The 25,292-nt window shown below is 48.6% G+C and overlaps 2 protein-coding genes across 9 annotated transcripts in view; one reads left to right on the forward strand and one right to left on the reverse strand.

The window, feature by feature from the left end:
* The window catches only part of FHL2 (four and a half LIM domains 2), a 26,408-nt gene extending 20,989 nt beyond the window's left edge, over window positions 1-5,419 (forward strand). For all 8 annotated transcript variants that reach the window (XM_022599079.3, XM_089922554.1, XM_089922553.1 and 5 more), the window contains 3 exons: window positions 1,603-1,772; window positions 2,504-2,690; window positions 4,832-5,419. In XM_022599079.3, coding sequence (XP_022454787.1) covers window positions 1,603-1,772; window positions 2,504-2,690; window positions 4,832-4,983 — 509 coding nt within the window. In that variant the 3' untranslated portion in view covers window positions 4,984-5,419. The remainder of the gene's footprint in view (window positions 1-1,602; window positions 1,773-2,503; window positions 2,691-4,831) is intronic.
* On the reverse strand, window positions 3,552-22,989 carry TSLIG2 (tRNA splicing ligase complex subunit 2). The gene is made up of 5 exons (XM_022599084.3): window positions 22,616-22,989; window positions 20,492-20,658; window positions 17,359-17,740; window positions 15,002-15,076; window positions 3,552-5,857 (listed from the first exon to the last, which is right to left on the reverse strand). Exons 1-4 carry the CDS (start codon window positions 22,715-22,717, stop codon window positions 15,020-15,022), a joined length of 708 nt encoding a protein of 235 aa, XP_022454792.1. The 5' UTR covers window positions 22,718-22,989; the 3' UTR covers window positions 3,552-5,857; window positions 15,002-15,019.
* Window positions 22,990-25,292: the final 2,303 nt, after the last annotated feature.

Here is a 25,292-nt window from a genome sequence, read left to right on the forward strand (position 1 = left end):
AAGAAAAATAGGGGTTACTTTAAAAAAAAAAAAAGAGGAAGAACTTGAGGTGCGGTTTGCTAGTTGAGGTTCTTAAAAGGCATGTCAAATACATTAAATTTTCAAGTGTCCTTTTAAAGGAGTTCAGTTCACTACATTGGTGAATGGAACTGAACACAAAGAAATGCACCTTAAAAGTAATTTTTTAAATTCTCTGTATTCATGAATGCAGGATAAAGATGTGCAGGATGAACTTCAATTGAGGGTTTTGAATTTTCAACTTCAATAGAATGAATGTCAATTTGTAGAAATCAAGGTACCCTGCTGAGTCCTCCTAGCCCTCACAGCGGCTGGGGTCACCCTGACATGTGAAGAGAATCAAGGCTACAGGGATAATTTAGAGTCAGACTCCTGACTCTGTGGGGAGACTGACGGGTGAGGATGCCCAGCTGCCTGGACCCAAGCTGTGGGCCACGCGTTTGGGGAAAGGCACAGCTTCCCAGGGTAACAGCCTGGAAATTCCAGATTGGGAAGAAAGATTTTTTTTTTTTAATTTATTGATTGATTGATTTTTGGCTGCGTTGCTGCGCGCAGTCTTTCTCTAGTTGCGGCGAGCAGGGTCTACTCTTCATTGCGGTGCACGGGCTCCTCATTGTGGTGGCTTTTCTTGTTGTGGAGCGCGGGCTCTAGGCACGCGGGCTTCAGTAGTTGTGGCACGTGGGCTCAGTAGTTGTGGCTCGCAGGCTCTAGAGCGCAGGCTCAGTAGTTGTGGCACACGGGCTTAGTTGCTCCACGGCATGTGGGCTCTTCCCCGACCAGGGCTCGAACCTGTGTCCCCTGCATTGGCAGGCGGATTCTTAACCACTGCGCCACCAGGGAAGCCCCGGGAAGAAAGATATTAACTGCCGCTTTGACAAAGACAAATATATGTCTAAGAGTAGAAGGTGAATTCTTCTTGATTCTGGCCGGCTGATCTCAAGACGACGCCCTCCTCAAGAAACCAAAAAAAACAAACCTAGACCTGAGCGCTAGCTTCCTTCCTTGGTTTGATTTTAAAGTGCTACAACCAAATCAAGGTGAAATAGGTGCAGACGGTCAGTGTGGCTTCTGCAGCGAAATCAGATAGAGGACGAGAGGCCCCCGCTCAGTGCAAAGCTCGCCCCCCTGCCCACACCTGCAAGTCACCAACCGCGGTGCACAGCTCCGTCCCCACCCAGGGAGGCTGAGCCCCAACTAGCAGGTGCATCACGGCCTCCGGGCCAGGATCACGCTGTCACCAGGCCCTCACGGGGTTCCTCACTTGCTCCTTTGAATCAGAAAAAGACACCCCTTCCACCAGGCGGTGGACTCTGTCGGAGGCGCGTCCTCATCCGCAGCCCGTGAGAAGGAGCTTTGCCGCCCTCTGCTGGCGATGCTGCACAAGGACCACACGGTCTGCACCCAACCCTCTGGGGCTGCGGGGAGCCAGCGGGCGCCCTCCTACGGACCTGGGACGGGACAGTACCCTGAGCTCTGGGGTGGACAGAAGACTGTCCTTCAGAACATGCAGAAGGCACGTGTGGTCTGGCCTGGGGCTTTTAGTGAGCATCACGATTGTCCTCCTTTCTCCCCGACCCCTGACAGGCACCCGTAAGATGGAATACAAGGGTAGCAGCTGGCACGAGACCTGCTTCATCTGCCATCGCTGCCAGCAGCCCATCGGAACCAAGAGCTTCATCCCGAAGGACGGCCAGAACTTCTGCGTGCCCTGCTATGAAAGGCAGTATGCCTTGCAGTGCGTTCAGTGCAAAAAGGTACCTCGTATTCCCCCTGGCCCCTGCACACCTGTTGTTCTTTCCGAAAGAGCGGCCACCTATCCCTAAGGTGTCTTTGTTCATCGCCCTCCTTGAATAAACAAGAAACGGCCCTAGACCTAGTGGGGGGACGGGGAGGGGAAAAGGCAACTGGAAAGGCCTGTCCCTGGGGTGGGGACAGATCCCTCGTCACTATCCAGGGCTGCGTCAGGTTAAAGAAAGAAAAGCGTCCTAAGACCACAGACAGGGTGGGAAGGCAGGCTCTGGGCTCATTTTTTCCACCTAGGAAGCCAGCCCCACGGTGTCCGTTAAGCCTCTTCCTTCCCCCCGAGTAGCTGAGGAAGCTGTTGGAGCAGGTGCACCTGGTGGTAGAGAGATGCTACAGGGATCTGCCCGCAGGGGGGCGCTGAGGAGGGGCTGCGTGACATCAGACCCCGGCCCCTGAGCTGCGGTCTCCCTGCTTCGCCCTCCTGCCGACCAGGAGGCAGTGCTGTCCCAGCAGACACCCCGGTACCCACGTCACGAACGGGGATCCGGGGTCTGCAGCGGGAGCCTGGCAGCTTGGGGAAGGGGCGGCGGGGTGACCTTGCCGTCCGGAGGACAGCACCTCTGGGACCCGGACGCCGGTGCGGCGTGTCCTGGGCGAGGACCGCGCGTCCTCCAGCGGCGAGGGCCGGGACAAGGGTGCCAGGCACAGGCCCCTGCGGGAGCTGACGCCCTTCTGCCCGCAGCCCGTCACCAGCGGGGGCGTCACGTACCGGGAGCAGCCCTGGCACCGCGAGTGCTTCGTGTGCACCGCCTGCAAGAAGCCTCTGTCTGGCCAGCGCTTCACGTCCCGCGACGAGTTCGCCTACTGCCTGGGCTGCTTCTGCGACCTGTACGCCAAGAAGTGCGCCGGCTGCGCCAGCCCCATCAGCGGTGAGTGTCCGGTTCCCGGCCCGCACCACCGCCTGCCCCTCGTGTGGCTGCCAGGCTTTGGCTTGTGGGTCTGTTCACATGTGCAGACTCTGGGCCGCCGCGCTCCCCTCCCCCGCACACTGGGCGCGCTTCCCTGCCTCCCCCCCATCCCCACGGCCTCTTCTCCACGGCGGCGTTATTTCTGCTTTCGGCTGGATTCTCTCCAAACCGCAGGCTGTGAGTCTCTGACATCCCCGCACAGGCCCCGGGAAGCAGCTGGGCTGTGCAGATGCTCCCCGGCCTGTGCGGGGAGCACGCTCTGGGTGGGCTCTTCCCACCCCCCCCAGGCACTTGGTGGAGCCCAAATCTGGGTGAACTACAGAATGTGCCCCAAATTCAGAGTGGAGAGCAGATGGCTGGTGGGACTCCAGCCCTGGAAATGCGCCCACTTTAAACACCTCTGGGGAACTTTACACATGTCTGCTGCCTGGTCATGATTTAATTACTCTGGGGGACGACCTGGGTGTTAGAATTTTTAAAAGCTTCTCAGATGATTCATATATGCAGAAAATCCTGAGACTCTCTGGCCTGAATCACTCGTTTGGTTCTGCCTCAGGGCCAGGGCCCGGGCTGTGTGGTCTGCGGGTCTCCCATAGTCACTGTGGGCCTAGGATGGGTAAAGGCAGTTTAAGATATTTAGGGAAAGAGATGAAAAGCTTTGCTGGTGCAGCTCCATCGGTAGCAGAGGGAGTGTGGTGTCAGAAAACCGGCCTCAGTTATACACATATAGATTCCTTCTCCATAATGGTTTGCTGGTGCAGCTCCATCGGTAGCAGAGGGAGTGTGGTGTCAGAAAACCGGCCTCAGTTATACACATATAGATTCCTTCTCCATGATGGTTTGCTGGTGCAGCTCCATCGGTAGCAGAGGGAGTGTGGTGTCAGAAAACCGGCCTCAGTTATACACATATAGATCCCTCTTCCATGACGGTTTATCACAGGATATTGAATAGAGGTCCCTGTGCCCTAGGGTAGGACCTTGCTGTTTATCCATCCTATATATAATAGTGTGCATCTGCTAATCCCACACTTCAGTAAAAAAAAAAAAAAAAAGTTAAATTAGAAAAAAAAAGTCCCTATCTAGGTTTCAGATCATAAAAGAAAAGAGAACTAGCCTTGGAGACCTGGGTTCACCCCCAGTCCTGTCACTCACTAGCCCAGGGGATTAGCCTGAGGCCACCCACGTGTGAATGGATTTAATGCCAGACAGCAGGCAGTTAAATTACAAAAGGAGCTAACTGCTGGGTGAATGACAGACTTCTGCTACTCTGAGACCTCCAACTATTAGCCAGTGTTGTTACTTGTTCTTAACTTGGCAGATTGAGCCGTTATTTCTGGAAAGAGTTTGTAATTGCAAGTCATGATCCAAATTTCACCAAGGATTATACCCCATGTATTTGATTCCATTTTGTTTCAGGGGCCTTGGTGGCCGGACAGACCACCTGTATTGTAACAGGTAGCCAACGTACCTTAAACATTTGATAAGTAGACGTCAGACAGAGTCAGACACCCCAACTGAAATGAGTTCCTACTCCCCTTGTTTCGATAAAGGATGGCTTTCTCCACTGCCCACACGTCCTCCTAACCCGCTCTCACGTTCCACCGGCCTCACTAGACCTCCGTGGGGTGAGGACATGTGGGCAGTGGAGAAAGCCATCCTTTATCGAAACAAGACGCCCATGTAGCATCTCTTTCGTGAGGCCGTTCTGGGCAGTTCCAGAGACGGTTCACAGCTTTCTCATCTGTGCTCCCTTTGGCGCCTCATTCATTAATCGCCAAATTTTTGAGCACCAGGCCTGAGGCACCCAGGGAAGGAAGGGGTGGGAGAAATCGGCTCTGTAACTCACGCGTTTCACTCGGGTGGGAGGAACACACACACCCCGCAGGCTTCTTATAATGACGGCGATCGTCATGTAGCTGTGGAGCCCGTCTGTCTCTCTTTTCTCCTGCGATTCAGGAGCTCCCCGACCTGAGCACAGGATGGGATTTAAACGTGGAGCCCAGCACTGAGCACACCGCACCAGCCGGGCTTGGAATGCGTCCACGCAGGACTCCCCCCGCCCGCCCCCCCTCCTCACCCGTGTCCTTTTCCTCCGTCCACAGGACTGGGCGGCACTAAGTACATCTCCTTCGAGGAGCGGCAGTGGCACAACGACTGCTTTAACTGCAAGAAGTGCTCGCTGTCGCTGGTGGGGCGAGGCTTCCTCACGGAGAGGGACGACATCCTGTGCCCTGACTGCGGGAAGGACATCTGAGCCCCTCCGCGACCCCCCTGCAGCCCCCCCAAGCCCCTGCTCACGCTGCACCTGGCTCCACCAGCCACCTGGGGACTTGCCTCCGCGCTGCTCAGCGCTACTCACGTCTGTTTAAACCCTTCATCTACCCTTTGCGCTCATTCTGTAGAGAAGGAGAAAAGCCATGGAAGCCTGAGGCGGGAAGAGGGTTTTGAGTTTTTGTAATCAGGCGAGGCCAATCAAAGTGTAAAAATCCTTTTGAGTGATACCTTTATAAACGCTTTTCTTTCACTGCATACTTAATTTTTAAGTGCAATTAATGTGTCACGAACTTGAACATTTCCAAGCTACGTAAAGTAACGAAGAGTTGGTATTTACAACAGTGTAACTTCCTGTGGTGCGGGGCCAGAAGCAAGATTATATGGCTTACAATAAAGTTACCCAGAGCAAAACCTTTTGCCAGGCGCAGTGTGTGAAGTGGTGATGCAGCATTCAGGTTCTGAGTACGAATAACACTTTACTGCGGGTGCCACTCATCACTCTGGCGGGCTGGGTGGGTGTCGACTGAAACGGCATCCCACCTTTTATTTAAGAGAAAGTCTCGGTTGGAATTTCTTTCTCTTGGAATTCAGTGCTCTGCCTCTGATGCAGTGACACAGGCCCCGCACATGGGCTAACGGCCTCGCAGGCAGCATGGGGTCACTCTTCTGGACAGAGCTCGGGGCCCTCCCATCATCATGGGTCCGGACCTGACAGTGGCCTGCCTTCTCCTCCGTAAGTGGAGGGGTGCAGAGGCACACAGGCACCTCGAGGCCGGAAATGACATCTTGGTCGCCCGTGTAGTTATCAACACCCGGGCAACTGAGGGCATCCTGGGAGACTTCAGCGAGTGTTTCTGAAAAGAAAGACAGTAAAGAGAGAGAGAATCGCTGCCATCAGAATAACACTCTTTTCCGGTAAACCTCTAAAAACGGTTCGCTACTCACTTGACCCAGAAAACCCCATAAAATTGTGCAAATCAAGAGGTTCAAATCTTCGTGTTCACTTTAAGAACACGCGTGAAACCGCCCAGGCCGTTAAGGGTACGCATATCCAAAAAGCCACCAAAATATCCGAAGGATGTCACTTGACAGAAGCAGCGTGTGCCATTCCGTCGTTAGAATGGTGGAGTTGGTAGGTGTGCCCAGGCCAAACGGTGGGGCTGGATGCAAGGTCGGTGGCCCAAAAAGAGTGCTGAATTCTTACTGCACTTGCTCAAAAATGCAGAAAGGAATGCTGAACCTAAGGGCTTGGATGTAGATTCTCTGGTCACTGAGCACGTCCAGGTGAACAAAGCCCCCAAGATGTGGCGCAGGACTTCCAGAGCTCACGGTGGGCTCAACCCATACATGAGCTCTCCCTGCCACAGTGGATGAGCCTCACTGAAAAAGGGCAGATTTTCCCTAAAGCAGAAGAGGCGGCTGCACAGGAGAAAAAGGTATCCCAGAAGAAACTGAAGTAACAAAAGCGTATGGCCCAGGAATAAATGCCGTAAGAAACAAATGCAAATAAAAGTAAAAAAAAGATTAACACTCAGAGCCCCTAGCCTGGCAGCAGTCTGTAAACTCGTCTGGGAAAGAGCAGTTTACAGCTGGGAAGCACTGAGCCAATTTATGAGGTAGGGCATTGCATGCTTCTCTGTTTATAGTAACAGTTGTGACTTTCTGTCTTCAGTTTTCTAAGACAATGCAATATGATAAAATGATAAGCTCTGCAACAGAAAAATCTGGTAGAAATCAAGTCCCATCTGTGCGGAGCATGCGTGAAGTCAGTTTCTTGACCTGAGCACTGGTCAGTGCGGGAAAGCCTTGATCATGGCTGAGACAGGCCTCTGGATGGACAGTCAGCTGGAGGCTTTGCTTAAAACGAATAATGCCCACCATCCCTTGTGGGTTGTTTTGCCAGCTTCTTCTACTTTATGATACAAAAGTAAAAGCATTCTTGCAGATGTGCTTTTTAAAATAAAAATGTTTTTAGAACAGTAAAAGCTTTCTAAATCTTGTGATGGAACATCTTACCTGCCCCTCATGACAGCCACGGGCACACTAGACAGCCAGCGTTAAATTATCCAGCCTTAAATTAACGGTTAGGAGAGTTCCACGTCTAGTAAGTAGCTCCTATTGGAATAATCTTCCCACAAGTTAGAACCACTCTGGACAGAATATTTTTAAAAATTTGAGAACACTGGAGCATGACCCACAGCAGGAGGACTCTGGAGGGGCGTGGGCCCTGGAAGAAGAGGACAACCGGTAGGTTTCCCATTCTTATGGCTTTTAGGTCAGGGCAGGCCCCACAGGGCAGCTACAGCTCTGTTAGAAAACCTGCAGCCTCACCAGCTTGAAGAACCAGAGGCCAGAGTTTGGGACCAACAGCCTCTGGAAAGTGAGATGGAAAATTCTAGAAAAGAGAGCCCCAAGTTATGTGTGTGAAATCCCTACAAATTGCTGGCTGAAGCACCAGCACCCAAACAGCCCAGCCAAGCCTCAAAGAACAGACTTCTTTGAGGAGGAACTTCTGGATGGTGGTGTGCACCATCGTCAGCCCAGGTCAGCTGGGCTCAGCTGACCCTCTGCCCAGTGGAACAACCCTTTAGCTAGGGAAACTGTATACAAACTAAATAACGTAAAGTCTCTGAAAATGTTCCTAGAGGCATACAGCACATGGAGAAACATTTATTCAGGAAACTCGACTGCATGTTAACGAGACCAGTGAAGTCTGTGGCATTTGAGCCCCAGCTGATCCCACCCTACCCCCACTCCCCAGTGTCATGTGACAGAAGCCCTGCTCCAGGTTGGTGCTGCCCGGAAGGGAAGGGCTCCTATGGTCGAGGGCTGTGCCCCAGGGGTGATAGGCTGAGAATTCCGGGGCTCCAACCTCTCATGCGGTGGAGGTTCCACATCCAGAGGGGCAGTCTGAGAAGACCAGAGGCTACCAGTCCCCCCACCCCGACACCTCCCCAGCACCTACCTGGGAGAAGGAGTGTTAACTCTAGGAGAAGCCAACACTGTCCAGCCCCAGGTGGGAGGCAGGCTCTGTGAACTGGCAGCTCTGTGAACCTCTGCAGGAGGGCACTATTTCGTACCAAGAATGGAGAAATCTGCCGGAGGGGACTGTCAAAAACAACAGAGATCTTGGTGGCGAGCAGTCAAGAGGGGGCTGGTGGCTCCATGATACGAACAGCAAAAAGCCAAATGGCAGGCAGTTCTGAAGTTTAACTGAAAGAATTGGGGAAAGAGCTGACAAGAGCTGTCCTGGGCTCCCACTTAGTCCAGGAGACTGTGGGCATGGACTGGTCTGCACCCACCCACTCAAGAGCAGTCAGAGTGGGACGTGAACAGACTTGAAAGCATTCTCCAAGCTACACGAGCTCCTCAGCAAAGAGCAGAGGTCTTAACTAGCTCAAGGTGCTTACACAGATCCTCCAACCAAACACTGCTGAACGTGTGTTATAAACACGTTCAAAGAGGGACTTCCCTGATGGCACAGTGGTTAAGAATCCGCCTGCTGATGCAGGGGACACAGGTTCGATCCCTGGTCCAGGAAGATCCCACATGCTGCAGAGTAACTAATCCTGTGTGCCACAACTACTGAGCCTGTGCTCTAGAGCCCACGAGCCACAACTACTGAGCCCTCGTGCCACAACTACGGAAGCCCGCGTGCCTAGAGCCTGTGCTCCACAACAAGAGAAGCCACCACAATGAGAAGCCTGGGCACCGCAATGAAGAGTAGCCCCTGCTCGCCGCAACTGGAGAAAGCCCTTGCACAGCAATGAAGACCCATCGCAGACGAAAAACCAAAAAAACCCAAAAAAACATGCTCAAAGAACTAAAGGAAACCACATTTACAGAATTGAAGGAATGTGCGTGAGAACACTCACTCATCAGACAGGGAATAACCAAAAAGGAATAAACATGATAAAAAAGAATCAAGTGGAGGGCTTCCCTGGTGGCACAGTGGTTGAGAGTCTGCCTGCCGATGCAGGGGACACGGGTTCACGCCCCGGTCCGGGAAGATCCCACATGCCGTGGAGCGGCTGGGCCCGTGAGCCATGGCCGCTGAGCCTGCGCGTCCGGAGCCTGTGCTCCGCAACGGGAGAGGCCACAACAGTGAGAGGCCCGCGTACCGCAAAAAAAAAAAAAAAAAAAAAAAAAAAAAAAAGAATCAAGTGGAAATTCTGTAGTGGAAAAGTACATTAGCCAGAATGAAGAAATTCACTAGAGGGGTCAATAGTAGATTTGAGTTGGGAGAAGATAAAAAAATCAGTGAACTTCAAGATGGATCAACAAAGATTATGAAACTGAAAAACAGAGAAGAATAAAGGAAAATGAACAGAGAAATGTGGACATCACTAAATGAACCAACATATGCATAATGGGAACACCAGGGAGAAGAGAGAAAAGGGACAGAAAAAATATTTAAGAATTAATGGCCAGAAACTTCCCCCCAGTTCAATTAAAAATATTCATCTAAAAATACACATCCAGGACTTCCCTGGTGGTCCAGTGGTTGGGACTCTGCACTTCCACTGCAGGGGGCACAGGTCTGATCCCTGGTTGGGGAACTAAGATCCGGCACGCTGTAAGATCCCTGGTTGGGGAACAGCCAAAAAAATAAAATAAAAACACATCCAAGAAGCATGACAAACTCAAAGTAGGAAAAATGCAAAGAGATCCACACCCAGACACATCACAGTCTAAATGTTGAAAGCCAAAGATAAAAGGAAAAATCTTGAAAGTGAACCAAGGTTTGAGCTGTCACACCCACCTCTGGTCCCACCACACACAAAACTTGCCTCTGCCTACCCCGCACCCACCCACCTACCCTCTATCAGTGGAATCACTGCAATGCACAATATTTCTGACTGGCTCTAAAAGAATACAGTTCTTTGATAATCCTTTACATTAAGCAAGACTTTTATCAAATTAGAAGAAACGTTCTGTGTATCGTTGGCCCACGGGCTAAATCCTGCCTGCCACCTGTTTTCTTAAAAATTTACACTGGAACACAGCCATGGCCATTCATCTATGTACTGCATGGCCCACAAGGCCTAAAATTTTTACTATCTGACCCTTTACAGAAAGTTTGCCAACCTTGCTCTGTATCTCGATCTGGACAGTGTTTTTTTTATATACATATCTTCATAAATACATATATATGTAGATTCACTGAGCTGTATAAGACTTTTAAAAGTCATAGTATTTTATGATATCTCAATCAAAATAAAAAAAAATTTAAACATGTTACACTTTTTACAGTTTCTGTACTTAAGTCATTTTTTTTTTTTTTTGGCAGTACGCAGCCTCTCACTGTTGTGGCCTCTCCCGTTGCGGAGCACAAGCTCCGGACGCGCAGGCTCAGCGGCCATGGCTCACGGGCCCAGCCGCTCCGCGGCACGTGGGATCTTCCCCGACCGGGGCACGAACCCGTGTCCCCTGCATCGGCAGGTGGACTCTCAACCACTGCGCCACCAGGGAAGCTCTATTAGCCATATTTTTTAAATGAATATTTTAATTCAAATATGCTAAAACAAAAACAAAAACTTAGATAATTTTACTAGATAAAACAATGTTTAGGGCTATTATATATACTTATTGAACTAGTCTTATTTCAGTCTTCTGATTAAATTGAACGCTTGGTTAAGTCTGAACACAGTTAACAAAGAGCTTCCAATTGCTCTTAGAATCAAATCCGAAGTCCTTACACGGCCCGTTTAAGTCCTGTGTAACCTGGCTCCTGCCCCCCTGCCTTGGGGTCATTTCATACTAGCGTCCCCAGTCTCTCACTGATCCTAGCCACACCAGCCTTTCTGCCGTGAAATCCTGTCCAGCCTCAGGGCTCCACTCTGCCCCTGGCTGGCATCTGAGCTACCCAGGGCTAGGAGCAAAGCACCCCAACACCTAGTGGCTTTGCACACCCCTCACTCTGCTCCCTCATGGCTCCGGGTCAGCTGCCTGGGCTGGTCTCACCTGGCAGCAAGTGGGGAAGGGTGACAAGCAGTCCCAGGTCTGGGGGTTAGTGCTGGCTGCTGGCTGGGACACGTTTCTCCCACAGCCTTTTCCAACGGCTGCTGCAGGGCTCCACGAGTGAGAAGAACCAGTTTGATCAACACAAACTACCAGGCCAGGCCACACCCAGCAGGGGACACGGACTCCGCCTTCGACGGGAGGAGCAACAAAGACCATGCAGCCCTTTAAAACCCACCGCCAACAGGAAGCTCTTCCTGAAAGCTTTCCAAAACCGCCTTCCCTAAAGCATCGTCTCTTCTCGGAGGCCCTCCCTAACCACTCCTCCCCCTCCCCCCATCCCTCAACTGTTTCATGACTGATTTTCTTCCTGTCATTCACTGAGCAGGAACTTACTAATGCACGTCTTTAACTCTCCTGCCACAGTAGGGAAGACAACCGAGTTCAGCGCCACAGCACAGAGCACGTGAGCCAGCAAAGGGCACTTTAGTAAAAAACGATCTAAATGGAAATGAGATTTTTTCGTCTCTTCTGTCCAGACAAAAAATGAAAGATCTACTTTTTTTTTTTTTTTTTTTGCGTTATGCGGGTCTCTCACTGTTGTGGCCTCTCCCATTGCGGAGCACAGGCTCCGGACGCGCAGGCTCAGCGGCCATGGCTCACGGGCCTAGCCGCTCCGCGGCATGTGGGATCTTCCTGGACCAGGGCATGAACCCGTGTCCCCTGCATCGGCAGGCGGACTCTCAACCACTGCGCCACCAGGGAAGCCCGAAAGGTCTACTTTTAAGTTCAAGGTATTAAAGTTACCTGAGGCTTTTCCAAGTTAATTAGTTAATTTAGAGCTTCAGTCTCCAACTGTAAGATACCAGTAAAAATATTAACTTTTTCAAGATCACTCCCAACACAAATAACCCCTCGACCGAATCTCTGGTCAGTGCCCCCCGGGTAGGAAAGCTTCCACAGGACAGGTCCGGGGCACTGTGTCTCCATCCCACGAAGCGCAGTGGCCGCCAGCGAGTCAGCCGCGCAGGAGGCCTCCCGTACAGCAGGCTGCCCTGGCGACCCAGCACCTCCCGCAGGCCCAAGACGTGGCTGGACTATTGGCACCAGGGCTGAGCCCAACTGACCTGGGCACAGAAGGCTGTACTATAAAGAATAAACAACACTTTTTGACATAGTTTAGTGAAATGGAAAGAGATCAAATCACTACAGAGTGTGTTTCCATTTTATTTTTTTGTGAATGAGAAACCTACTCAATAATTTCATTCCTTTTATTTAAATAAGGATAAGGCTCCTTAAAAGACTTTTTACATACAAAAATGTACATTACAAGGTTAACCTTTCTGTACCGAATTACAAAACCTGCACAGGCATTTAATGAAAAGAGCACAACACTTAAAAACGCTTTGACGGTTCTGGAGCCTCAGGACTACTGAGGCCCCACAGTAGTAAACAAAGGAAGCTCTTACATACGATTTAACCCACTGGCAGTTTCACTTCATGTAAGCTTTTAACAGGTTGTTGCTATTAAACGAGTCTCTAGATCAGTTTTAGAATCACCTCTCAAAACTTAAGGTAACCAAAACACTCTTTCAAACAATAACTGCAATCATGAAGAATTTTAATACTAGCAGAAATATCACAGCCTCCCAGCAGTAGTTGAGCCAGCCTTGCAGAGTGCCTGGCAGCCGCCCAGATCAATGAGTGGGCCCTGGTAAACCACCCCGCCTCCAGAGCCACTGCGGCAATTCAGCGCCCGGTGCCGCAGGGCCTTGAGACTCGCAGACCCCCCGCAGCAGCGTCTGTGGTCCTCAAGAAGGATGGCGCTCGCCTAGCCCCGGCCCCAGCGATAAGCGGGCCGAGCAATACAACTTGTAAACCTAAGCCTGGAGCTCAGGGTCTACAGGGTGAAGGAGAAGGAGCAGAGAAAGTGAACTGTGGGGGAGGGGACAGTAAGAGAAAGGAAAACAGGGAACAAAGAGGGGGAGGAAGAAAAGAACGGGACCAGCTGCTAAGGGCAGGAAGTGGACACATGCCTATTCCCTGGGAGCCACCTGACTCGACCGACTGCCCTTCACTGACCCCAGGAAGGACTCCAAGTCACCAGATGAGCCCACGCTAGGGAGCGAGGGGTGGTCCAGGTGTGCGCCGTTCACACCAAGGCCGTGGAAGCTCTAAAGCCCACAAAGCACCACCTCGGATCCCTACCATGGCCCATGGAGCTGTGTCCGCGCACCGCGAGGAGGCCTAGCGCTCGGATGTCAGTGTACGTGACACACAGCACAGGGTTGAGGCTTCTCCACTTTTCAAACTCAAAATAGCTCAATAATATGCTGCTATATGAGCACTGATTCTGAATGTTCAAAATATAAACTTCAATTTGAAGCAACAATGTTACACAGTTCAGCTGTTATTACCAACCTACTCTGTAAGTTAAATATACAAATTAAAACTTAATTTTATTGAGTAACTAAAAACAAGTTTCCACTGACTTAAAACTGTCAAATGGCTAAATCTCTCTTAACTAAGAGAGAAATGCAGATGGAAGCAGAAGAGACAACAGAATGTAGAATATAATTTGTCATTCTACCCTGAAATCTGCACTTTTAAAATCTCCCTTAACACACAGCTGTGTATAGGATTATGGCTGTCCTTCAACAATATTCCAAATATCAGCCCTGCAGACAACCAAACGTTTAACAATCTAGCATAACGTTAACAACTTACGCCACACTCAGTGTCTTTCATTCTCGTCTGACCGGATGGACTTAGTCTGGATAAAGGCAGGAAGGCTAAGAACCGTAGGGTTAAAGTTTTAGTGCAGTACTTACCTGCAAGGCTGGATTAATTTTTTGTAAGGCTATTCAACAGCTGAACTAAAGTGCTTGTTTTAACATATCAAAAAAGGGATGGATTGCTCTAAAAAGTGTTGAAAGGCAAACCCCATTCGGAGATCAGTCGTACAAGGGAAGAGTATAAAGTGCCCTTGGCCTTGGTTAGAAATACACAGCAGCAAGTGGACACCAGAGCTCGTGAACCTGACTTCTGCCACACAACTGGAGTGACACCAATTAACACCGACGAAACCTCAGCAGTGCCTCCGCGGGTGCCAGGCCCTGCCCCCACGCTGCTCTCTCGTGACCTCCAACTCAGCAGACCCCCTTCTGCAGACTGCACACGCGCCGAGTTCCCCTCACTGCCAGGCTTCCTGGATTCTCAGGTTCTAGAATTCTACCCACCCTTCCTATCCTGTAAGCTTTCTGCCATCAGGTACCACCTCTAAAGTGATTACTTCCCCTGAAGAGTCTGAAGTCGGCCTCATTTGGAAAAGATTAAGCTCCCAGGAGAGAGTGATACCGGAGCTGAGAGGGAGGTCAGAGCCACCGCGAGAAGAGGGGCAGGGCTGCCACATGACAGGAGCGTCCAAGGGCTGGGCCGGTCTACTCACAGAAGTCAATTCACAATTAGGGGGAAGGAGCGATAGCAAGCACTGGTTCCCCTTTCGATCTTTAGGGAAAGAGGCAACATGAGCACTTAAAGAACAGCAATTTCATCTGTATATTCTGAACAGCTTTCCACGGGGAACCTTGAGGAGGAGTCTGGCAGAATTCACTAGAATATTGCAATGAATTGTCATTTTCTTTTGCTTGGGAAAAGAAATGAAAACTGTGAACTCCTAAAATATCCGAGTTTAAAAAACCTCAAATTTCCCCAAAGACCAAAAGAGACTAATGCGAATAACTCCTAAAGTTCATCAAATGCTTTACACCAGACTTGCGGCTGACTGAGTGGGGCCAATATAAAGGACTTTTACTGAATCACTTGTTTAAAAAGAAATTCTTTCCTAATTGGAGCATGAAAGGCAAGGTTTCTTCCCCCCAAAGGAAGGAAAAGGAGGGAAAAAGGAAAGGAAAGGACTTTATTTCTTTGAACCTAATTTAAACCTCTTAAGAAAATTCCACAATAATCAGGATCTCTGTAAATACTGTCAGTAAATGTGAACTTGTTTGAAAAACTACAGTTACAGTTATATTTACGTTTTTGGAAACTTTCCTTCACGGCCATGTAACATGCTGTATCTTCCTCTTTGCTTCTGGGGGCTTCAGGTTATTCTGAAAAGACATGAGAAGTCAGTTTACACTTGCAGAAATGTCAGAGAATACCCAAAAGGCACATTTTAAACCACCAAGCTTGACCACTGAGGCAGAAACGGTGGGGCACTGCTGCCATCTGGTGGGGAAGGCGAGGAAATAAGGCGAGCCCCGGGCTCCCGTTTTGCCAGCTGTGGTTCTCAGATGTTTATCCTGCAGACTCACCCACGGTAAGGCTGACCAACTAACCAACATGCCCAGGCCTGGGCCCTATCGCAGAACCGACTCAGTCAGCAGCCACGGGAGGGGGCTGGGACGGGGCTCCAGCTCTGGCCAGGTTTTCTGGAAGCCCCTCGAGGTGACCTCAGGCACATGCGGAGTTGAGAACCACTGACTGCTCCCAACCTGTTTCCTCCCTGCCGAGCCCATCTCCTCCCAACCTCACAATCTAAGACCTTAATACAAGATTTAAAAGAGAAAGAAATCACACCTCTGAAACAGTAAAAGCTTTCTGGGTAGAAAAATGCTTTCCAAGAGACTGGGGAAAAACTCCTCGAAGCTCACTCTTATCCCAATATTCACGGTCTGGACCGCTCGTCCCGCTCGCCCCACAGGAGTGACGGGGTGAGGGCAGAGGCAGCACGGTGCCGTCAGGAGTGCGTCCGCTGAGGCCACACAGACCTCGATTCAAACTGCAGGCCGGCCACTTACTGACTCTGGAACCTGGACAAGGTCATTTAGATTATTTAAGCTTCTTTGCCCTCATCTGTGAAAGGGGAAAAGCTACTGCACCTCCTTCACAGGGCTGCTGGAAGGAGTCAGTGAAGAACTAACACGAGAACTTTGGGCGGCTCAGATACAGAGCAGCTTTCTTTTTCCAGGGTCTGCTATCTTAGGTTTTTTTTTTTTTTTAATTAATTAATTAATTTAATTTTTGGCTGCGTTGGGTCTTTGTTGCTGTGCGCGGGCTTTCCCTAGTTGCAGCGAGCGGGGGCTACTCTTCGTTGCAGTGCGCAGGCTTCTCACTGCGGTGGCTTCTCTTGTTGCGGAGCACGGGCTCTAGGCACATGGGCTTCAGTAGTTAATGCTCGCAGGCTCTAGAGCACAGGCTCAGTAGTTGTGGCGCACGGGCTTTGTTGCTCCACAGCATGTGGGATCTTCCTGGACCAGGGCTTGAACCCATGTCCCCTGCATTGGCAGGCGGATTCTTAACCACTGTGCCACCAGGGAAGCCCCAGGTCTGCTATTTTAGAAGGTCTGAACCACTCAGAGTTTTGCTCCCTTTGACACACAACTTGAAGATGATAATAAAGCCAAAGTATACTTACAGGAATGCTATGGACGGAATGTTTGTGTCCCCTCAGAATTGTGTTGAAACCTAATCCCCCATGTGATGGTACCTGGAGGCGGGGCCTTTGGGAGGTGCTTATGTCATGAGGGTGGAGCCTCATGAAGGGGTTTAGTGCCCCGATAAGGGACCCCAGGGAGCTCCCCTGCCCCTTCTGCCATGTGAGGACACAGTGAAAAGCAGCTGACTCTGAACCAGGAAGTGGGCCCTCACCAGACACTGAATCTGCCAGCGCCTTGATTTTGGACTTCCAGCCTCCAGAACTGTAGGAAATAAGTGTTTATTGTTTGAGCCACCAGTCAATGGTATTTTTTGTTATACCAGCCTGAATGAACTAAAATAAGGAATAAAAGCTATAAAACTGCTGGATGTTTAAAAGTAAAATCACTTTTCTGAGAAGACTATGGGAAGATCAAATATATATAGATATGTAAAATCTCATAATTAAACTCAAAATAAACCATGGTAACTACAGAAATCTGCCGTACGAAATCCAAGCATCCAAATGCTAAGTCTAGTAGAGCGTAACAGAGGAGACTCCAGCCTTCTAAAGACAGGTACGTGTGAGGGGTAGAGGAGGCAAGGGGTAACTCCTAGAGATTCTGGTGTGATTTTACGGTAAGTGCAAAACAGACTTAAGGTCAAGCTCTAAAATGCTACTTAATAAATGTGTGACCCTGGGCAACTGAGTTAACGTTCTAAGCCCTGCTAACAAAGGACTATTTCTCTCTTTTAGTTCCAAGATAGTTAAAGGATCTAAGTGAAGAAGATCTAGGAAAAGGGCCTAAGAGACACTCTCTTTACACATTTTAAGCAGAAATAAACTGAGTGCACTTTAAGAAACGTTAGCTTATCATCATGGATTCCAGGGCTCAAACACACAAGAAATGAGTTGCACAAGTGAGCCGGATCACTGCCGGGCTGCAGAACGATTACACGTCCTGTCCACACTCACCGCGGCCTCGGCCTCGGCCTCCTCCCTGGGAGCGGCGCGCTTTAACTTCACTGGAGTACTGCCTACAGGCGACAAAGGCGGCGACTTCACAGGGCCGGAAGGACTTTTCCTATGCGTTAAGTCATGGTTCTGTTTAGTGTCATTATTACTGTGTTCCATTCTATTGTTCGTAGGCAAATTGGAAGACAAAATTAGGGGTGAAACACCTGAAGAGGAATCTGACAATTTTCGAAAGGCATTACTGGTAGCGCCGGCCTGAGGCCGGGACTTGAGTCGGTCATTGTCTCCGTTCTCAGTCTTCTTCACTTTTATGCTTGTACTTGTTGAACTCCCATCAAACACGATGAGGGGTCTTTTCCGAAACCCGTCTGCAGTGCTACTCCTGAAATTGGAGAGATGCGTCATGAAAAATACCCTCTGGACAGCAAACCAGTTCCCTGGGACTCAAAGGTAAAACAATGACCGAAAAAGATTTATTGATAAGACTAATCTATTCTAAGTAGGACTACTGGAAATAAGGCTACAAGAAATGCAGTTTTCTATGATTAGTTTAAGTGAAATGATAATTTTCCAGTGCTTTTAAGTTTAAAATATTTATTGACAAAAATTTAAAGTTACCTTTCATGTGTACATAGTTATTTTTAAAGCATCAATCCACCAACTAACCCCAAAACTTAAAACAGGATTTCCTAGTGACAAAAAAATTTTTTTAATTTTTAAAAATCACCATCCTATTGATAGGGTTATCTTACCCATGTATCAATGATTATTTAGAAAGGAAACAGATTATAAAACTATACTAAACTACCATAATGGCAGTCTACAAACAATGGGACAGGACATCCTACTCCATTCATTAAAGGTCTTTAAAGCCACGGCATCTTCTAAACTAACTGTAACTGTAACATTTGTATAATTTTAAGTTTATAACTTGGCAGGTCTTCACATTTAGCTTCCGAAAACCTAACTTCCACTCTTAATCATAAAGGTTAATAATAAAAGCATTCATTTGTTCATTATTAATTATACCTCAAATGAAACATAGATCTGTTTATTTAAAATAAACATGGTAAAAGAACTTGAGTCGTCAGGAAGAGCACTTCAGCTCTGCTGCTCAGGGGCCAGCAGCTTCAGCACCATCTCAGAGCTCAAAAGAAACGCAGCACCTGGGCTGTGACCTGCACCGATGCAGAATCTGCATTTTACCCAGATCCTAGGTGACTGGCCAGACTCACCAATTCTTAGGTCACCAGTGAACACGATTTGGTAGAAGATGAAAAACAAGCTCAATGTCCACCCACTGCAACCTCAGAGGGGAACAGACAACAGGACTGAGGGCAGGACACTCCAGCTGGGGAGAGGCTGGCCTAAGACTCAGGAGCACGCTGAAGTTGGAGAAGCGCTGCACCGAGAGCCGGGCCTGCGTGGTGTGCCCTGGGGGACACCGTAGCACCTCTGGAGCTCAGCTCCTCCGGGAAAAGCACAAGCAATTCAAAAAGGCCTGATGGTCTCTTAGATCCTTCCAGCTTTAATGCTCTGATTTGAGAGTCAAACTGTGATGTTTACAAACAGTCAAAGACCCTTTCCAAAATGATACAGAGGAATTAAGAGGGATTACCATAGGAAGTAAAACATAACAGTATTGAAAGCTTTGCTTACGACCATGTGCCTGAATGTGCAGGTCAAGAAGAAAATACTTTCTTATTAAGAGTCACCAAAAATAAACTAAAGGCGTACACGGCATAATTCACAGGTTTACAACAGTTAACACTAATGCACGGCCTGTAACCACGGAGTTAAAATGATGCTCACCCTGAACTGAATGTGTTCCTGAGCAACAGTGACACTGCACACACATCTCTTCTCCAAAAGACTGTACACAGATGAGCACACGTTACGTTCTTCAACTATTCTCAGACTTGGGGAACAATCTCCCTATCAGTCATGAATTTTTCTTTGTACCTAGAGATTAAAGCCACTAACTCAGAGCCCGCGCTCTCCTCACCCAGCCCTCTCACTCCATCTTCCCCCACTTTCTCTAGTGCACTGCCTGTGACAGTAAGGCTCTAAAAAGAAATTCAGCAAATAATCAATAGCACCCACTTGTGATAAACAGACACAAGAAAAGAAGTAATTAGCCCATTTAGGGATCTTAGGATACTTGGTCCTCACTAACCAGCTACACTGATTAGTTAAATGTAACTTTCTTTATAAAAGGAAATTCATTTGCTTGGGGTTTTATGAAAAATTTTCTGGAATTTAAAACTTTAAAATAGTGTACCTGAAGCTATACGACCATCTCTTCATTTCTATTTTATTCAAAGACCTCAGAGTCTTATCTGACTCCACTTTTTTCTGACAATTCAACAAATCTTATTGGCTCTGCCTCCAAAACACATCCAGACCCCAACCGCTTCTTACCAAGTCCACTACTTCAGTCAAAGTCACTGCCATCGGCTGCTAGGATTACAGCACAACCCCTTAAGTGCTTTCCCTACTCCCCTCCCGCAAGCTTAAATCATTTCTCAGTGCAGCAGCCAGAGTAACCCTCTTAAAATGTACATCAGACGGTGTCATCAGTCTGCTCAAAATCCTCCGATGGCTCTCATCTCAGAGCAAAGCCAAGGTTCTTACAACGACTGACCGCCTCCTGCACTCACCCCTGTGCACCTCCTTCCCTGCTCTGCCCCTGATTCTCCCTGCCCAGCCTGATGGCCTCTGGGCTGTTCCTGGCACATCGTGTGGACACACTCCTGACCAGGTTCTCAGGTTCGGCCTGGGACGCTGGCTTGCCCTCTACTTTCTACAGGTCTCTCTACTGAAATGTCACTTTTCAGTGAAGTTGTTCCTGGCCACTTTACGTAAAATTGTCATCCCCTTCCCTGTTTCGTTTTTCCCTTAGCATTTACCACAATGTAGCATACCTTGTATTTTACTTAACTTTTTTATTGTGTTTCTCCCAGTTAAAATATGAGCAAGGAATTCTGTCAGTTTTATTCAGGCTACAGCACAGTACCTGGTACTCAATAAACAGTCGCTGAGTCAATATTGTTTACCTAAGTTTATCTGGGGAAAAAAGAAAAGCAAAATTGTTTAGTCATATAAGATAAGACCTTTTCGTTCGGAAAAGTACCTTTTCGTCTCATTTTTTATCTCATGTTGTTCTCTTTTCTTTTCCATCACCTTCCCCCATCTATTCTTTGGCAAATCTCTCTGAGGCAGTGGTATTGCATGCTGAACATAAAGATCGGTCAGACTGTCTTTGTTTACTCTCATGTCATTTTCAACAGTTATGTTCTTCTGTAAAAAAAGGAAACAAAAGTTAATTTCAAAACAACATCTCATTTTAATAACTAACCAACTGCCCACCTAACAGGGTAAAACACGACTGCTTAAATTACAAGTATAAAACCATTTTCACGTTTAGACATATGCCTAACATTCTATATGATACTGCAAGAAACAGTATTACAGAGACACTAAGCTCTTCAAATTTTTGGTTCAGCTTCATCTTAAAGACAGCGGTCATATGTCCTCAGTGCGACAAGGACAGCTGTCCACACTGCTCAGCCCACACAGGAGGCATAAAGACCATTTCCAGTAGCAGCATCTTAATCTATGAACAAAACTGAAAATGAGGGACTTTCTGGAGAGACCAGACAAAAGAAAACAAACAATGATAACAATCACTACATCCTGTCAAAAAGTTATCTAGAGTGTTACTATCACGATCAGATTAGCGGGCTGGAGGTCTCACCCTGTGTATTATTCCCCATGTTTCCCTAATAGTGCTTCTTAAACTGAAGCTCACCACCCAGGCTTCAATGGCTCTATGGATGGAAGCTGCATTCCCCTTCCTGATGATGGTCCTGATAACGGCACACACTAGAACAAGCGGCCCCTCATGTCTGTACCAGTCCTTTCAATGGCTCCCAGTCATCGTCCAGCTATCCCTCTCTGCGTCACCTCACGTTCCGATTTATTCTCAACAGAAAACATAAAGCAGACGCATAGGAGCAGTTACGGATAGAGTGGGATTTAGGAAGGAAAATAAGGATGGAAAGGAGATTGTGGGCTCAACAATTCAGAAAGGCTTGGAAACGTTTGTGTTTAGAACTGACAAAACAAATCCAATCTGCCCTCTGATAAATTGATCCCCTTTCCTTTTGTTCTTCAAAATTTTAAAGCACAAATTTTACTTCTTTTATCTCTCATACTGGACCATTCTTTATTATCAATTGTCACCTGTACTCACTCAGAAGAACGGGAAAACGCTAGGGCTTCTCTTGGACAACATTCCTACAGAATCCATAAACACCTTAGTTAGGGAAGCACTGCCCCAGGACAGTGATTCTCAAACTGTGGTCTCTGGACCAGCAGCAAGAACTCGTTAAAAATGGCAATTTCCAGGCCACACCCCAAACTACTGAATCTGAAACTCTGGATATGGAGCCCAGCAGTCTGTGCTTTCACAAGCTCCGGGGTGACTGTGACCTACCTAAAAAGTTTGAGAACCACAGGTAAGAAAGGTAACTGACATCCCTAAAATAATCTACTTAGCAGGGGAGCTTGAGGAAACCAGAGGAAGAGTACCGAGGGGGGAAAAAAACACAAGGAAAACAACAAAACATGCTACTTAAACCCCTTCAAAAGCTTTCAGTAATTCTCTACCACTCTGAACAAAACTCATCACTTCTTTGGTCTTATTTCTCTTCTGCTATCAGAGGCCACACCAGCTGAAAAAGAGCAAACGCTGCACTGAGAGCCAATTCGCCTGTCTGCACCATCTACCAACGGTGTGACCTCACAGAAGTGATGCCACTTCTCTGGGACTCAGTTTCCCCATCTTTGAACGCGGTGGGAGTGGAGAACAGTCGATTTCTCCGATGCCCTCCAGCCCTGGCAGTCGGGGACCGCCACCCGTCTTTTCCGTTCTTCTACGACCTACCCCAGCCCCTCTCTTCGGAGGCCCTTGCTTACATCCAGGCCGCGGGGGTCGCCTGGACTCCCCTTTCCGAGTCACCAGCACCCAAAAACGTAAGTCCTAACTCCCGGGAATTCCTGATATTCTGAGGACGTCTCTCTCCCGGACAGGGTAGTGAGGAGACCCGGCCGGCCCGAGCGGGGCGGAGAGAAGCTCGACCTGGCGGCAGGCGTGCCGGCGGCGGGTGTGTCCGGCGCCGCCGAGGACTCCCCGGGGCGAGCTCAAGTCCCAGCGCCTCCCCCAAGCAGGCCCGCCCGCCCCGGCGCGCCGCACCTGCTCCAGGGTGAGGAGAAGGAACTCCTGGGACAGCAGCTCCGGGTGCAGCAGCAGCTCCGAATCGGTGCAGCTGCGACCGCCCACATACCCCGCCATCATCGTCGCCAGGAGACCCCGGCCGGCTACCCACAAGGCCCCGCGAGGAAGCGTCCCGGAAGTGACGTCCAGGCCGGCGCGGCGGCCTCGGGTGTGCCGTCACTCTGGGTGGGCCGCTCGTCCGGTTCCGCCTCTCAGGGTCGGCTGGGGTGCCGAATGGGGTCTCGCCGGGGAATACCCCCGGGGGCTAAAGAAGTGAAAGGTCTTTCTGCCGAGGAAACGATTGGCGTTTCCAGTCTGGCGGGAAGAGAAGGAAAGGCGAAGTTCACGGAGCGGCCCACCATTGGCGCCCGGTCGCGCCTCCTGTGACGTCAGGGGCAGAGACCAATGGGAGCCCCAGGATGGCCTCTCGGGAAGACGGCGCGGGAGAGACGTTATCCCAAATATGGCGTGGGAAGCGTCTCGGGTTTCTTTTTTTAACCGTTTTATTGTTTCTTAATCTTGAAACCGCACCGCCTGGCACATAGTAGGCACTCAAGTATTTATTCCCTGAAATAATACTCGGAATGAAGCTGCTCAAACATGAAAATAACGGCTGAGAAGCGCCGGGGACACGGCCGCACTTTTGTTTAGCTTCCGCAGCTGTGAAATGGGAATGATAACGCCACCTCACAGTGTTGTGAGGTTGGAGCCAAAGCAGGGAAAGTCCCTTGCCTGTTACCTCTATCTACCCGGACGTTTGTTGTAGCCTGTTGACTGTCATCAGGGGAGAGAGGTGGCAGGACGGTGGTGTAGGTGGGGGGAAAAGAATTTGTAAGAGCCTGAAAATGGGGTTACCGGTTCTTGCTGTGTTCTTTCTCCCTGTGGTTTTCAGGACTTAACCTGAAGCCTCAAGCTCTTCATCAGCAAAAATGTTTTATGGCAGGTGAGATCTGTGCGGTTTTTCTCTCCCGGTATTTTCCAGTTTAAAGCTAAAAGTACTTCCCTGCTTAAAACTAAATCCATTAAGATAACTCATGGTGCCTCTGAAACAAACATCTCAGGATAGAGGGAGCGTCCCTTGGGCAGAAGAAAAAAATCAAGAGTCAGAGAGGAGGGAGTAGAATTCGGTTCTAACACCCCTCCCTGCTCCAGGGAAGGAGAGACTATGTCTTTGGTAACGCCTGCCCTGGCTCCATCCTGGGCAAAGGCTTAAAGAGTGGAGCCTACGAGAACATGTGGTCTGCTGTGTTTTAATCAGAGTTTCTGATGGAAATAGGGCAGGGAGAATTTGCGTTTCTAACGAGTTCTAAGGTGATGTTTCAAATGTGTCCAGGCAGAAAGGCCACCTCACAGAGACTCCTGTCACATCGAAATAAGGAAGCTACAGGTATCCCGACCTTCAAGCCAGGCATTTACCGTGATTGGAAGGGCCAGGCCTGTCAGCACCAAAACCAAAAGACTGAAAACCAAACCCCAGAGTGGCCCAAGAGCATGTCAGAATCCGTGTGGGGACCAGGGATGCGAGGACCTGACCTCTCCCACTTCTCCTCACCCCTGGCACTTCACAAATTCCCTAACCAGACACAGTCCTGAGGAAGGGGGCTGGCCTCCGCTGATAAGATTATTGTCACTGCAGCTGAGTGGGGGCTTAAAGTAGAAATAAAGCTCAGTTACAGAAAAAATTCCATTTGTTGCATATTTAAGTTTGTAGACTGAAGTTTATTTCTGCTACAGTATTATCTGTGAGTATTATATAGTAACCATAAATGCTTAAGTTTTATTATGAGAATTTTCCCTTCACTCAAAGATCATGAGGTTTTCATTAACATTTTTATTTGGTGCCTGTAGTCGACAAGAACAGAGCTGAGGGAAACCAGCAAACACTGCCCTGCCTGGCATCATCACCTCATTGGGCTATGAGCTCCCCTGGGGCAGGGTGCATATGTGTCCTTGGAATCTCCGCCCGGTCCCTAGCACGCACAGCGCTTGTACTTAAGTACTCAGTAAGTGTCTACTGAATGAATGAATCGTGAACAAGATATAAACTGAGAACCTGGGGTGTTGATTCCTCTTGTTGGCAGTGTAATATTTAAGAGACTTACAAATATTTTATCAGATGTATTGTCAACTATATCTGAGCATCCATAAAATGCTTCAAAGTGAATATAACAAAAAACAGTTCATGTTTTGGACCCATGTTTTTAGCTATTTAGAACCACAGTTCTGCTATGTGTAAGTGAGGATGTTAAGTTTTGGGAGTAGATAGCAACTATTAGAGTATTCGGTTGTACCTATTCAATGCTTAATCTATTAGACCATTTTTTTCAAACTCTATAAAATACTCTAACGTGTGTAGTATGAGCCCAAGGGATATTTAGTAAATATAATAAATGAAGTTAATTAATAATTCCTTTGAAAATAAGACTTTGATAATTCATAAATATGACCAATCAAAACAACATGAGAAATATTGAATTAGCCTGATGCAGATCTTTGCACATTTATGGAATAGTTACTTACATACCGCTGGCGGACATATGTGAAATAGACTTCTCAGAAAGTTCAGGAAGAACAAATGTTTCTAGATGGAATAATGAGCACATGTGGAGTTTGCCATTTTAAGAATCTTATGGCAAATCCTTTCAAAAAGGAAATA

The sequence above is a fragment of the Delphinapterus leucas genome, chromosome 13 (assembly GCF_059928025.1).
Source record: "Delphinapterus leucas isolate spDelLeu-1000000601 "Yukka" chromosome 13, BTC_Dleu_Yukka2, whole genome shotgun sequence".
NCBI classification, from domain to species: Eukaryota; Metazoa; Chordata; class Mammalia; order Artiodactyla; family Monodontidae; genus Delphinapterus; species Delphinapterus leucas.

Bases quoted from the DNA above. Each gene is read 5' to 3' on its own strand.
- TSLIG2 (XM_022599084.3), bottom strand. From the start codon at position 22,717: ATGATGGCGGGGTATGTGGGCGGTCGCAGCTGCACCGATTCGGAGCTG. The intron at 20,659-22,615 runs GTGCGGCGCGCC...CTTTTTTTACAG, and splicing joins TTCTCCTCACCCTGGAGCAG to AAGAACATAACTGTTGAAAA. The intron at 17,741-20,491 runs GTACTTTTCCGA...CTCCAATTTCAG, and splicing joins ATAAAAAATGAGACGAAAAG to GAGTAGCACTGCAGACGGGT.